A 16,227-nucleotide genomic window follows, 5' to 3' on the forward strand; every position below is an offset into this window, starting at 1 on the left:
CTCACCTTTAATGGAGACACAGAAAAATGGGAAGAGATTTACAGAAAGCTGCAGAATTCATGAGGAGACTGAAGAGCCTGTTTTAAGAGAAGACTGCAAGAGCTTGATTTGTTTAACCTAGACAAATGAAATGCTGGAAGAGAACAATTGTTCTCTATAAATATGTCACAGCATAAATATGAGGGAGGAAGAACAGTCACTGTAGTTTAAGGAGAACATTAGCACAAGAAAAAATGGATATTAACTGCACATATATTTTCAGTTGGAATTGGGAAGATTTCAGCTATCAGAGCAGTCTTTCAATGACAGTAATGGGACAAACAACCTAAGCAGTTTCAAGACAAGCCTGATAAATTTATGAACTAAGGTATATGCTGCAATTGCCTTAGTTACCAAAGGACTGGACTTTATGATCTAAGAGTCCTCTTCCAGTCTTCTGTTACTATATAATTTCATCCTGGATCAGCTTCTTCTGCTGTCTCTTTATAACCAGATTCATGTTTTTCAATCTGATTTGAGAACTGGATATTTCCCTAAAATTGCCTTACTAAAACTATTGCCGTGTTCATGCTGCTGCGCAGCTGAGTGCTACGCTACTCATCTGTCTTGGGTTTGCTAGTCTCACATAAGGTGTTAGGCTAAAATCTGTCAAATGGTAAGGAGATTTGCTGTCGTCCTGCTAAATCAATTCAGAAATGATGAAATACACTTTTGATAGATGGAGACTTCCTGCACCGGTCAGTCATCTCCTTTCCTCTCCCAACCTGTTGGTTCTATATATGCTCTGGCAAAGCTTCACTTTTGTTTATAACTACCATGGTTCAGTACTCTAATCCCACGTTTAATTGCCATCCCACTGTAGATAATACAGAGAATTTACATTTCTGTTAATGAGCACCACTTTTCTTCCTGTGCCTTGTCCCTTGTATTTCTTGCTTTATGTTTAATAACTCTTAAACGAGAATTAAATTAGCTATATTGGCAAATTATCCAGGGCAGGATCTATACTAAAGTTCACTTCTTTCAGATTATCATTGTTATCACCCGTAAAGTAAAATGTAACAGAATTTTTATCCTTGCCAGGTATTTCTCTTAAGTATCAAAAGTTACAGTTCTTAAAAGTCTGGAGGTCTGATGTAACCACTAGAAAGTAAAGTCTTCCAGTAATAATGCAAATGCTTTGTGAACTGTGTGGGTCTCTTGTTGTTTATGTATTGATGCCTATTGTGATTTTCCCAGACTCTCTGTGATTTCTCCATGTTGCCTTCCAGTTAACAGCTAGTTCCCAACTACATCACGCACAGCGTTCTCTGAGTTGATTTCTTTCATGTATCCTCCTGTCTTTATTACTTCTCCTGATAACCATCAGTGCAGCTAGCCACTGACATTTAAGTTAATCCTAAACATTATGGTTTCATCAGACTGAACACATGATTTGGCTCCTTAACTATTCCTGACCTGCTGCCCTTAAATAAATGTCTCCTGTTCTTTGCAGAGGGTTAACAAATACTTTTACTCAAGGCAAGGGGTATTCATTATTTTCATGTTAAGGTGTCTTTATTTCTTCTGTAAGGACACTCTATTTATGCCATTCATTTTGGGACAGCTACATTCTTGGACTTCAAATCTTCTTTACCTCCAACCCTGCTAAGCAATTCTTCTGATTCTTATGTCCATCCTTTTTAATCTGCTGGAGGGTGAAATATAATTTGTTCCAATGAGCAGTCTATAGATTTCAGAGCCCACGTGGGCCAAGCTGTCTTTTGAAGATGAAAGCCAAAAGATGCCCAGAGCACCTCAGGGCAATGAAAATACAGGTGATACTTTTTTAATACCAAGCCGACTTCCCTCAGGGATTAATGATGGAGAAAAAGAATCTTGACGTGAATGCCCCCTGCTACAGAACCAGACTGAAAGAAAGTGTAAGATCAGGGATCACAGTCGTTGCCTGGATGGCAAGCTTGAGCCAAACAATTTCCTCCTATCTATAAAGGGACATGAAAAAGGCAAATGAAAATTAGAAAAACTAACACATCTTCTGCTTCCCTCCCTCAGGGAGAGAAAGAAAAATAATATAACAAACAAGAAAGCATTTTCCACAAATAGTATTTTGGTATGAGTGAAGCTAGCTCTCAGCTCTATGCTAGTAGAGCATTAAACTAATGTACCATAAGAAGTAAGATCCTGGGACCACAAAACAGCGAGACATATATGTGAACTCTACAAGCAATCTCCTGGCACATTCTGGAGATAAAGACATTGGAGCACTAGCCTTGATAAAGACAACTTCCAGTGATGATAAAATTGTCAGAAAAGCACACATATATACACAAAAGTTGCAGTAAAGAAGTGTGCTTAGGCACCAAAAAAAATTCACAACAAAAAACATTGTTTCAGCAAATAAAAGAAACACAAAACCCACAGATCTGTGGGACAACGAAGTCATCTGAGCCCTATCAGACTGGTGACTCTGTTATGTACCACTTCTCAGAAGACTGGGCAGTCCCTGTTCCCTTGCAACAGGAACACACTTAAACTGCGAATAAAGAAAAATAAATAACTGAAGGGCTAGACGGAGAGAAAAATCAAAATTTCATTGTTATAATTACACAGCACAATGATAAGGGTAATTTTTCTTAAATCAGAAAATAAATTCTAGGTTCAAGTTCCCTGAAGGATATAAAATATTAGAGGATTTTTTATGGTTGTAATCACAAACTCATTTCTCCAGCCACTACTGGCCGTGTCTAATTAGGGCAAAGTATGTTAATGATACAGCAGCACAGCCCAGAGACGTCTTCAGTTGCAATATTAATTGCATTTAGGGAAAGAAGCATGAATTGTGCTTATACAAGCTAATTAGTATGGGTTTGCTAATTAATACTGGAAAGTCAAACTGCCTTTGTCTTGTCAACTGCAATTAGCTGAAGATGTTTAAATTTCTTTTTTTTTTTGTTTGTTTTGTTTTGTTTTGTTCTTCCAGTAGTAAACTCACTTTTAGCTGACAAGCAATGAAATCATGCACTGGAGTACTCAATGGCAGTTAGTGCAGCAAGTCCATCCCACTTTCCTCTAGCAAGACCTCGTGCCCTGGCTCAGCACAGAGTCCCCTATAGCACACACCTCCTATTGTCCCCATAGACACAGCTCCCCGAACTAGGGCCCTCTCCTCCCAAGCACACAGATACTGTCTTATTGAGGCCACAATCCTTTCAGATTTATCCCACAAGTATTTTACTTTTAAATATTGCTATGTGAAGAATGATTTATTTACCAGGGCATCTAAGATGCTCCCCATCACATACAAGAAACCCCATCAAAGTCAGTGAGATCCAGTCAGCGAGTTCACTAGCCCCAGAGCACATCGCTTCATTTCCAGTGCTCTGGGAAGGGTGGCAAAGCCATTAGCGCTCTTCAGGGTGGCAGCAGAGATGTCACCTCCGCAGAGGTATATCCCAGAAGCAGCCCAAAGACCCAGCAGACTGTATGATAGCACCTGACAGGTGTTTATTCCATCTCACTTAGGGCCATAGGCCTGTTTGCAGAATGGCTGATGAAAAGCAATATCCACATCTGTCAGCACCCAGAGCAGGACAAGCCCTTCTGCATCCCCCCAGCCACGGAGGCTTAACATCAAACTAACAAGCAGTGGATCATGGGTCAAAAAGGGGGAGAGGGATGAAAAGGAAAGTGAGATGCCAGGAATCCAAATCAGCAAACAATTGCTGAAGTGTCAGCTTTAAAGGAGTCTGAAAATAAGGCCATCCAGATGAGACACTGATCTGGAGAGGGGGGACAAAACCCATTTAAAGAAGATTTTGTTGGATGGCAGAGAGTGGGGCTGATGGTACAAGTGCTGGAGACCTTGGGCAGGCAGCTAATGGAAGAGCCCCATCCAAAAGGGGACAGACCTCTGCCACCTCTAACATTGCAGAAGACAAGTGACACATCTTTCACTACCAGGGAGGTTTCACCTGGGGATAGAGGAGAACCATCTACCACCAGTGAAAAGACAGAACTATACTGTCATGTTTCTCCTCAAAAGGGAAAAGAGGAAAAATAGTCTCTTCCTCTGTTTGAAGCAATTTTCTTATATTTACTGAACAAAATTCAAAATGCTGAATAAAGCCCACACCTCACAACCTGCAATCCATCGTCTAAGGCACTACAGAATACAGCCTGTTCATGTGAGATTGATGTAAGGTGTACTGGAAGATCACAAGACCTGCAGTTTTCCACTGCATAACCCTTGGGAATAGGCACTGAACACTGACTGCTGCTTTATCCTCTGCTGATGGATGATGCACAACACCAATTAATGCTTTAACGCTGGAAGTTCCAGTTTCTCCAGCTCTCTGCTAGCCTGTTTAATAAGATAAACTTTTGAAGGCAAAAAAATAACTCAAAACCCAGGCTTAATGGAGCCAAAAAAGAAAACTTTGAAATGTTTAAAAGAAAAAAAACCCACACATTAAAATATTAAAACATAACAGCAAATTTATCCTCTGATACATCCAGTGAGCACAAGGCAAAATTGATTGTATAGAATTTAAAACTATAACAAGGCAGCATGTAATGAGATCAGATGGTAAATAGGATTAATTCAGTTTTCTTTGGAAATATCAATTCTGACCTGCATCACCACAGAAAGTGGCTGAGCATACAAAAATGTTTGCCCACAATGTAAGACCACCCCAGAATCAGAATCAATTAACACTCTCATAGAAAATCTGATGTTGAAAACAGCAAGGAGAACAAATTTAAAAAAAAGAAAGCAGCAGATGTATGGCAACATATTAATAGTACAGCAGGGGCAGTTCTGCCCTTCAGTGCCCTAGTAGAGTTAAGCAGAAGTCTAAAAAGCCTAGTGTTAGCACTGTGGTTTATGACTTGGGTTTTAGAGCAGCGGTCTGTTTAGCACCTACTTACTAGCCAATGATGCATGCCCATGTTTTCATTAGTAATAAAATTGATCCAGTGTAAAACACATCTACAGAATGAGTGTCTACATCTTGGATACTGCTCAGGTTTTTCTTGTGACTAGAAAAAGTTGCAGGAATCCCACAACTCACCCATTAGCAAAAACATTGGTTTACGAAACAGCTTAATGCTGACACCTCATTTATTCCCGAGTATGAAGAATCATATACAACAGTCATGAAACTGCACATAAACCTCCCTACTGCCTGGTTTTGTGGTCTCTATTATTTTTGGTCCTTGAGGGAACTGCCAATAAAATAGACAAACCCAGCAGAAAATTAACAGATATTATATAAAACTACTTTGTGGTTAATTCTGTCGCATCTCATCTGCTTGTCCCTTGCACACTTGAGACTGAATCAAAGGCCCCCAAAGAAAGGAGTTAATTCAGTATGAAATTAAATGTTTGCTTCTGATCTAGAACTGCTAACAAAGAGAAAGCAAATTGCCAAAAAAAAGGAGGACAGACCACTAGATCTCATCCAATGCTTGTTCCAGGTGAGTACGGAGACAGAGAGTGCCAAGACTAGAAATAGTGATACAAACTTTTACAATGTTTATTTGCTATTCATTTCTGAATATTCAGAACTGATCCACTGTTTAAATGAACTGAACTTCGCATATGTTACTGCTCTGTAAAACAAAAAAAACCAACCAACCAAACAAACAAAACCCGAAAAGATGAACACTTACCATCTCTGCTCTTTGCTTATGATTTCCCACTTCTTCCGTAACTTGAGACAGCTGAGCCTTCAAGAAAAAAAGAAAAAAAAAAAAGAAAAAAAATTAAGTCTAGGACATATTTTTGAAAGTTTAATAAGACTGCACTCCTCCCCCACAACTAAAAAAGCCACCAAGGTCAACATGATTTTCACAGCATTGAAAAGAAATTATAAGTGTTAGGTACTACGAGCATCCCATCCCATGAGACATGCCTGTCCCAGAGAGCCTGCAGCCTACATACACAAGAAAGAAGAGGTGTCTTGCAGAGAAGAAAACCACTGTATTAGCTATCCCAAATTTTAATCCCATGGTCCAGTCAGAGAACTGTGCCTCCTCTCCATTTCCTTGGAAGTTGCATAAAGAGTGGTCTAAAACCCACCAAATTCTGCCAAGCTTAACTGTAGAGAAAGAAGAGGCTTGCTCCACAGCTCCTGAAAGGTGTGTTTGTGTGCAAAAACTTCATGGAAAATGTTCTGTTGAAGTTCTGGGGTATAGGGTTGGTTTTGGAAGCCTTCAAAATTGTTGTTGTAGAATACAGAGCAAATCTCTCTGGAACATAACCCTACAGAATTTCTGTGAGAAAAGGTTCCAAGGTAAGATTTTTTTTTTCTTTTTTAAGAAGAAATTTGAAATTTAAAGATTCTCAAACCAGAGTGGAAATATCTTGTTATCCGTGTATAATTTGGGGAGAAATGGGAACCTGACTCAGAGGAGGAGCTTTCACAGAGTTTTGTTTATGAAAAAGGATTTTAACTGAAATGCGTATTTAGGAGATAAGAGAAGCCACATACACTACTTGAGTGCTATTACTTCCCACATCTTTTATTTCACAACACTTTGCTAGCTTGCAATCAGCTTTTCTCTGGTTAGCAGAAAGCCCAAAAAATAGTCACAACTGATGACAGAGAAGATAATGTAAACAATGTAAACAAACAAGACAAGAACTAAAAAAAATTTTCCTACAAACCAATTCACAGAATTTCAAGCAGATATTCATTAAAACCCTCCAGAGTCCCTCTAACAATCTCTCGCCACAAATGAAATGGGTCTTTTGAGTACTACCTCCAAACCAGAGACAAATAGCAAGCAGTTTATTACAATGAAAAGGAAAACATTAAGCTTTGAAGGCTAACTGCACTGAAACACAAGCAAACAAAAAAATTACAGTCTTAGGGTTCAGCACAGCAGAAGTTCAATTTTGCAAACAAACAACAAAACAGTTCAAGACTTCCCTGGCCCCAGAGCTCAGCAGAAACGGAAAAAGTTACAGATTCTTGCTGTGCAGGGCCTGGGATGATGTGACATTATTTAAGGAACAGACACTCAAATAAGATGAAAGGGGTTTCAATACAAGCCTGGGACCTGGCACAGGGAAATGAAACACGTTCATTAAACACCGCAGGAGATGCCAGTCCCAACCAAACGTGGAGTGCATGTACAAGCAAGTGAGAAGAAAAAATGAAATTACCACCAAGTTTGATGCTGAAACATCAGGAAACTATAAATTTGCAGACATCTGGGAAAGACTTTTTTCCCCACTACTACTGAACCAGGTAGAATTACACCAGCAGGCTGGAGCCAGAAAAGAGTCACATGGAGAAGAATTAGAAGACATCCCCTCAGAGATGTTATTCATGAGAGATGCTAGTATAGTCTTTGTAAAACACCCCAAGACTCACTGAATATTTTTTTATCACCCCCCAACTTTTCTGAATATTTATTAGCCTTATCTATATAAAGATGACCTTTAGATGGGAACTACTGGCCTACTCTAAACTAGATGTAAATAGCCATTAAGAAGTACATATTTGCTTATAGTAGCTACCACTCCTGAATTTGAGGGTCATTTCCCTGTTCAACCTCCTGTTAGTACAGACCTCTATAGACTCATGGAATAATTCAGAATAGAAGACGCCAGTTCAGTCCCCTGCTCAGAGCAGGGTCAGCTACATCAGGATGCCCAGGGCTCTTGGTCAGCTGGGTTCTGAGAATCTCCAAGGAGGCGAACTCCAAAACCTCTCCAAGCAACCTGTGCCAAGCTTTGGTCACCTTCACAGTGGAAATATTTTTCTTTATAATATCAAGACAACAGCATCCTGTTTAACTAGATGGGTATAAGAGCATTTTAAAGTACAAGACCTTGATAAAAGTCAGAAAAAATGGACAGAAAAGACCCTGGCACATTTTACTTCAGGAAGAGGCTGTTAGACAGGAGAGAAATAATACAAAGGGATGGGAGAAATCAGAAATACAAGCAGGAAATATTCCATAATTTATCTTATATATAATATGGCTTGAGGAAAATAACCAAATACAAACCTCTCAAGCCGCTATGCCAGCAGAGACCTAGAGGCAAACCTGGACAGCAAGTCCAAAACAGCAGCACGATAACGGCAGATCAATATGATTTGGAGAAGCAATCAGATAAGAATTAAATCACAAAGTAGGTTTTCTTCATTGCATTTATTTCTAGGCAGCTCATCTCAAAGGGAAAGAGTAGCTAACTAGTGGGAATTCAGAGAATAGCAACTAAACATACTAGATTGCTGGAAGAAATGATTTATGAAGATTAAAAGATTTTTAAATGTATGACTTGACTACAACTCTCACGGAAGAGCAAAAGGGACATATTTAATGCACTGAGAGCTGTTACAATGGTATAGCTGGAAAGAAGGAGGCTTTTCCAGCACAGCTGATACTGTCTGATGCGCTCGCAGACCAGAGCAGGGACCCTCCTGACCGACCGCTCCCTGCCCGTGCCCATGTACACAGGCAGGCACAGAAGAACAAGACAAAGCCCAAACTTTCAGTGGGGTCCCCTGTGTCTGCTCTTGCCTGGCTGCGAAACAGATGATCTGAATGCTTTATCACATACAGTTTGTAAACATTAGCCCTACCCCAGACTTTTTATTAGCTTAAATCAAATATTGAACCTAGCTCAGCTGTTAGAGGACAGCTGCTTGCAAAGTGATTCACTGCCATATTCCTTCTAGGCCACAAGAAAATACAACCTAATCACCAGCAGCATCACAGATGCACACATTTTTAATTATGAAGAAGAAATTAGTCTCTGAACTTATCCCCACATCTCACTTAATCAGAGTGCTTCCGAGGAGCTGCCAGCCACCACAGCCATGGAAGGAAGGAGCTGCAGAGGACCCTGGAATGGTGCCTGACAATGTGCTGAGCCCCTGTACCCAGCCCCGCTTTGGACATTTACCGGGAAAGACCTGAAAGAAATAGCATTGAATTGTTTCTTACAATTTACCTTTTCAAGAATGAACTGTTGGATTTCTCAGTTCAATCACCTCTGGCCGCTTGCAGCCAACAAAAGCATGAGCAATGAACCTGAGCCATTTAGGATGGCTAGGAAGGAGATTGCGTGCAAGAGTCCTTGACGTCTACACCAGCAGGTATGGGAGGGCTATCTGCAGCAGACGCTGCAGCAGTTTGCCAGCCCCATCTCTGAGTTTCGCACTGCGAAAAGCAATGTCCTACATATACATACACGTATATGCTCAGCTCAGAGCTCAGCTCTGTTTTACAGGCTTTTCGATTGATCACATTCACCTGGCATCTCAGGAATCTCTCAGCAGGAAAGACTTGTGTGTTGAATTTTCAGTCTATGCATGAAAGTGAACTTAAAGCTCCAAGGAAATTCTCATTACTTAATACACATGTTAAACTCCCACAGATCACCAAGCTCAAGCATTAAGAAATCTGATAAGCAAACAGATATTAAGAAGCAGATATACAAATACATGTAAAGTCCAATTTGCCCACTGAAGGCAGCACAACCAGGAAAAAGAAAATCAAGTAAGTAGCATAAGCAGAAAAAAAAAATCCCCTCAAGTATTCAGTCAATTACTTTAAAGCCTCCAAAAAAAAGGGTTTGTCAATTCAAAACACTCATCTTACATGACAACACAGTGTAATCTACTGTCAATGCTACTGTCATCCTCAAAAGAGAGTGGTGGGAAGGGAAAGATAACCTGTGCTCCGGCCTTGCTGGGATACAGCAGCTCAGGCTGAAAGAGGAGCAGGAACGGTTTCCAAGGAAAGGAACTGATTTGGCTCCTAAGGAGACATTTCTGAATTGTTTAGCTTGATTCCCTGCATCAATAATTCATCTTCTATACCTTCCAAAAGTCAGCCTTCACTGACAAAGCTGGAGGAGGCTGGTCAGGGAGGGTTTAATGAATGAAACTAAAGTAATCTGGTGGTTACAAGGCAGGTGTTAACACCGATTGCATCAACAGCCCCACACTCTTCTCCTGGGGCTGAACGTGAGCCGACCGCCCTGACCGATAGGCAAGCAGCTCAAATGTGAGACTCACTTGTACGAAAAAATTAGCTACTGAATCTCTAATGAACAGTCTTTCTCTACACAACAATACCCTCCGCTCTACAAGCAATTAGCAAATCGAAGCACTCTCTTTGTGGACCTGCATTAATTTACTCCTCAATGTTGCACATTAAGTAGCTCATAGGTACAGCACAGCACAGTAGTAGCAACAGCCAAAGCCATAAAATTAAAGCTTGCTTCAAAGAGTTAGGGAAGCAAAATTATGCATGCTGCATACAGGGAATAAATCAAAACAACCTTCATTTGGAAACATCATTTTAGTCTTACGCTTTCATCAAAAAACATGATTATCTTAACAGTCACATTAATATACTGTAGGTACTTTACAAGGGAGAGAAATAAGCAGCACATTCACTACCTCAAATTAAAAAGAGTCATTTTTATTCTTCCTCATCAGGGTGAAATACCTGAGAATACAGAAGCCTATTCCAGGCTTGTGCTTTCACAGCTGTAAATCCCAACTGCGGGTCCCCAGAAGGAAGGCCACTTGTTGGAAGGGCAGCACCACCGCATGGGAGGGGAAGAGGAGGAGGTTCAGCCTGGCAGAGCTGTAACACAGCTGCAAAACATGGCATTTTCACAGCACGCTAAAGCCCAAGATACCCTTAGCAGTGTTTGATATGCAACAGTTGTATGCAAATTCAAGTCCAGTGTGAAGACTGGCAAATTTAGGTATAATGTTAATTAACAGCTATTTCAAATTAATTAATTTCTAAGACAAATTCTTACCTCTCCTCTTTGAGAAAGTTAACACACAATTTAAATTTACAAGGATATATCGGCTTCCAATCACAGAAATATGGAATCTTGTATGTTCTAACATGCCAAACAATTTCAGTTTCTTTGTGCTGGTTGCCCCCCATTCACAGGGTAATTTCACAGTAACTTGTTTATCTAATCACTTACAAAAGAAGATATAAGATGCAGCTCCTTGGCTCAAGCTAGATGGCCTTAATGTGTGGCTAAAGTGCGATGTGACCTATAACAGGGTCCAAGCCAGCATATCTTATCTGATGCCATAAGCTGGGGAAGAAGGAAAAATAAGCACAACATCACCTCTTTCTGTCAGATTCAGGAGACACAAGGAAAACACGGTGCCTCGAAGCTGCAGCTGAAATACAGAAGGAAACCCCAAAACATGGCTGCACTCCCAGGACAATTCTGATAAGGAAAGCACTGACTGTAACACGATTCAATCATAAATTTAAAAACATATAGCTCTATGCACCACGCTGATGAGTTGCATGGAACAATAGAGGAACATCATGAGAACACTTTGAAGAGAAGGTTGCAGTCACTAATTATTTTGTACACACAGATATTTTTATAAGATTCTGGCTTGTAGTGAAAACAAGAGGAAAACTTTGATTTCACAAAAGCCACAGACAGCTTATATATGGGGGTGGCAGAGACTGAGACAGAAGTAACTCATCAGCCACTTGCAGTTAGACTTCAGTTTATTTGCATACTGTGATCCTGCATATTAAAATATTGTGAGAACTGAAATGAAATTTTCATTAGTGTTCAATCTGAAATCTCACCCATGGGATTCAGCTTTCAACAGTTAATGCATGCATTTGCCTGTTTATACTTTAAAGTTAAATATCCATTCATACCATGCCACCTTCCGCCTTCAATCCATTAGCACACCATTACAGCAGATTGGTAGCAGTACAGTATGGTTTTAGCATCTCTGAAATGCACTACAAAATTACACTGGGTTAAATGGTCATTTCTAATTTAAAATATTTTGATGCTTTGTAGATTAAATTACTGATCTTTCATAAAATTGCATCAGTTGAGATCACAATCAGGAAGACAGTTTAGTATCAGACATTGCTAAATAATTTCCTTGCTGCTTTACAGATTCAATTTTGCTGTTCTCAAGAAAGTTCTCCTGGTTATAAAATCAAATGCATATCCTTTATAAAGTGGGAAATAACAGCAACACATAAACTCGGGTGTTGTCTCAAAAGCATCAAAACCACCATGTTATCTCACAGGAGCTGGACTGTAGGTGGCAGAGGGCTCGGTCTGATGCAAAGGCAAAGGGGAAAATTCCCCACCAACTTTTGAATGTGTTTCAGAAATTTATATACAGTGAAGCAATATTGACTCTGACTTGCAGAAAAGCTGCAATAGGCAAAGCAGAGACCATTATTTACTGACATAATTTATATTATGTGGCTAGGCCTACAGCTCAATGAAAAGCATGTGTCTCAGACCACATCTTATGTGGTTTTCCATGTAATTTAGTCCTCCTTAATTTTACCCTAAGCAAGGACACAAAAGACAGGAAACTACAAAATTACACTGGGTTAAATGGTCATTTCTAATTTAAAGTATTTTGATGCTTAGTAGATTAAATTACTGATCTTTCATAAAATGGCATCAGTTGAGATCACAATCAGGAAGACAGTCTAGTATCAGACATTGCTAAATAATTTCCTTGCTGCTTTGCAGATTCAATGCCTGTAAGCAAGATGTCCCACATCTCCAGGGACTCGTGTTCCTGGGCATCACAGCAAACCGCAACACCCAGGGACTGAAGGCTATTGCTCTGTGCAGAGTAGTGAAGAGTGTTTTTCATCAAAAAAGCAAAGAGCTGCTACTTCTTTAAGAACCAGTTTTCTACTGGATTTGATGTGCAGCAGGGAAATGTCGCCCCCAAGTGAGACAAAAAGCAGCTGGTTACCAAAATGAAGGATGAATAAAGCAAAGGCTCTTGGGTGCTAAACAAAAAAATGATACTGCAAATTGAAACATTGCTGAAGTCATAATTACTGAAGATACAGGGAAAACATCTGCAAGATATGGGCTCCTGTCAACACCCTATCAACATTTACTGGACAAAGAGATAATAACCAAACCTTTCTCTTGCTCCTAAGTCTCAAGGACAGACCAACCTCTCTTCTAAGAGACACAGTCATGTAGTAACGTCAAGAATTCTTGACAGTAAGCTTATTATAATGAAAGCACCCCAAATTCTCACTGGTTATGCTATAAGAAAGAGGTGTAAACAAAGTCACTGTAGAACAACTGATACAAGGAAGATAGGACTTCAAGCAGAAATTGCCCACATCCTTATTTGTGGCAAGTCACTTGACCAACTTAAAATAAGCTGCATAGTTCTGCAGTAGAGACCTGGCTTTTGTTCCCACTCTGCCTGAAAACTGCTGAGAGACCCGGGGCAAAGCACCAAACTCTCTGAAACTCCTTTTTCCCCCTCCCTCTCTAAGGTAAAGATAATACTCACTCTGGAAAACCATCCAAAAATCTTTGGCTGAAGGTAATCTCTGAGCACAAGGTGCCACTATTGACACAAAACACACCTGATAGGCCACACCACTTGGGCAGTAAAAGGATTAAGCATCATATTAAGTGCAGAACTCCAGCACCTCCACATTCAGAGGTGGCGGTAACCTAATCTCCCTGATCCTCAAAGCAAAGGTGACCTTCACAACTGCAATAAAATGTAGAACTTGGAGAAAGATTCTGAACTTCTCAAAATCTATTCCATCAACACTGTTTACATAATCTCCCAGGCAGATGCTGTCAGGTAAGGAACACAGTACCAAAGCAAACTGGGAGATGGAAAAATGCACAGCATTATATGCAGGAAAGGATGAGTCCCTGGAGATCGGACAGCCCTATGCCAGACTGAAACACTTAGAAAGAAAGCAGGTAGGTAGGAAAATAAGGGGCTCAGGTGTTACCAGATTTTTCATGTGACAAAAAAGCATTAGATTTGCAAAAACATCTCAAAACAAGACCATGCATTTGTTGTTTCACCCTCTGAGCTGCAGCAGAGGTTGAGGCAAGATTGAGGGGCAACAGCTGAGCTGAGTGACTCTTCCCTGTTTTTCCTTCATGTTTTCGTTCAACACCTTGCTAAGAAGGAGCACAGAGACCAAAAGATTAGCACGGCTCTGCTGGGAATAATACACTTTTGCAATAGGTCTCCTTCCCTCCATCCTAATCAAATGGTGCTGCAGTCCCTGGGGAGAGAATACATTGCCAAACAAAAAATGTGAGTTTGCAGCTGCTTCCTCAACAGCAAAGGGCAGCCTGACTGATGAAACTCTGCCAAGCCAATTGCTTCGAGCATTATGCAGTCAGCCAGTACAGCTTCTCCTGGGCACACATGAGTGACTGCTGGATGCTGATGGACTCTCCAAAGGAGTCAGTCCCCAGCACTGGAACACCCATCAGAGAAGCCTCTGCCACTAATATTCTCTTTGTGGGCTCAGAAAAGAAGCTGAGTGTGCAGTCATAGCAGTGAGTCCCTTCTCTTTTGCTGCTCTCCTAGGAAAATTTTTAACCCAACAGCAGAAAGATAACCTGGCATAAAATCTGTCTAGTTGAGGGTTGACCGCAAATCTCCTGCCAGGAGTGAACCAGTTTGCTAATATATTAGTGCAACTAAAAAACATTTGGAGAGTATCAACCCATTCCACAGGGAAACAGCAAAAGGGAAAGGAATACAAATAATTTGGAGGACACTACAGAGAATTAATTTTACTGTGCTATGATCAAATCTCTAAAGCTGAAAGGAAGGGATACCAGCACCAGATTCTAAAGTGACTGTAGTGCCTCTGGGAATCTGGTTATTCATAATTATTTAAGTGATCTGAAAACAGGTACTATAAGTGATTCTGGGATCTGGTGAGCAAGATGTTTTCTTCAGGTTGTATTAACCCTTCTTGAACTGGGAAGCAGTGCTAGAGACTACAAGCAGAAGACACAGTAGCTAACAGGAATGGAATCCCTTGCTATTAGATGTAATAACAGAGTTGGCTGGGGAAGGGGGGAACAAATGTTTGTGCATTTGTTTAATTTTCTGGCAAAATTTTAACTCCAGCAATTTTTTTTTTTTTTTTTTTCCTTTGGATTATCAGCAGAATGAGTTCAGGCTCCAAAACCCCTGTCCTGATGAAAGCAAGCAAACATTAGCAGTCACCAAATGCAGAAAAAGGGAATCTTAAAAACTAAATGTGGTGGCAATGACACTCGGCGTCTCTACCAAATTGTGAACTTTTCTGCCACTCCTTCCTGCTTATTTTTTCCAGTACCACCTCCCTGGATCTAAGTTCTCCCCCTGTCAGTTGCCTCCAACTAGGTTTGATAGCTAAAGGGAAAGAAATGACATTTAGTTGATGAAGTCTGTAAATTAGCCAACAAAAATGTTCACTCTTATCCATTCATCAGAAAAAATGGTGGAATTACATCTCCACCTAAAAAAGCCCTTCTAATTTCAGCCCGATGAGTCAGCACTGCTGCATCTCATCACCAAGAATGATTCATTGTCACTGCACTTCTCAAAGTCAAGAATAAGGGTATTCACCCCAATTCACTGTCATCTTATAACTACTCTGGATCCAGGCACTGTGTTTGCATACAGTACTGTTATAATGATTTATATGAGTGTGTCACTTTTAATTTAAAGGTGTAAAGAGCTATCATCAGTCAACCAACCATAAAGCAACATTTTCTTTTCAGTGTGCTGTCAGTGGAATACCTGGAAAATACTCTTGCTTGCCGAGAAGGAGAGGTCTCTACAGCCCTATAGCCTAAGGGTGGCAATGCTTCTGAAGACATGAGTGGATGGTCAGTATCTTTGGAGAGAAACACTAATACTTGGTTATGAGTTAAAAGAAGCTTTTCAAGGGAGTTAGAATCTGAATAGAAATTCAGACAAAAGCGGTATGGATGGAAAGCCTCTGCCCCAAATGGAAGCAGTGATGAGGAAGAGGGTTTTGTGCATGGATTAGACCCCAGGCAGAAGATCTGTAGCTGGATGAAATGAAGAATACTGGAAACTAAACAGCAGCACAGCTCTGGTTTTCTTTTTATACAAGCCTCCTAATATCATAGTTGCTTTAGTTAACCTTTCTATCTATTAAAACAAGGCCACTGAACAACACATACCGACCTTCGCATCCCTGAGTACTCAATGGTAGCACCTTCCTCTAAGCTGCCCAAGGCTGCTTGGCAGCTGGTGATGTGTAGTGATAGTTCAGAAAAGATACATTTAATGATACACGTGTGCTATGAGCCCCGTCCCTAAATATATCTCACTGCTATCCATACAAACACACTCCCAACAGGAGCCCTCAGGCATGTCAGCACACTTCCCAGTGCAACTGTTGTGAGCCAGC

At 40.4% G+C, this 16,227-nt stretch overlaps 1 protein-coding gene across 1 annotated transcript in view; it reads right to left on the bottom strand.

Moving 5' to 3' along the window:
* MAD1L1 (mitotic arrest deficient 1 like 1) overlaps positions 1-16,227 on the bottom strand; it is a 380,415-nt gene that overhangs the window by 185,529 nt on the left and 178,659 nt on the right. Inside the window, exon 13 of the mRNA XM_082311897.1 lies at positions 5,674-5,730. Coding sequence (XP_082168023.1) covers positions 5,674-5,730 — 57 coding nt within the window. The remainder of the gene's footprint in view (positions 1-5,673; positions 5,731-16,227) is intronic.

This window comes from Platalea leucorodia (genome assembly GCF_965183815.1).
Source record: "Platalea leucorodia genome assembly, chromosome: 5".
In the NCBI taxonomy this organism is placed as follows: Eukaryota; Metazoa; Chordata; class Aves; order Pelecaniformes; family Threskiornithidae; genus Platalea; species Platalea leucorodia.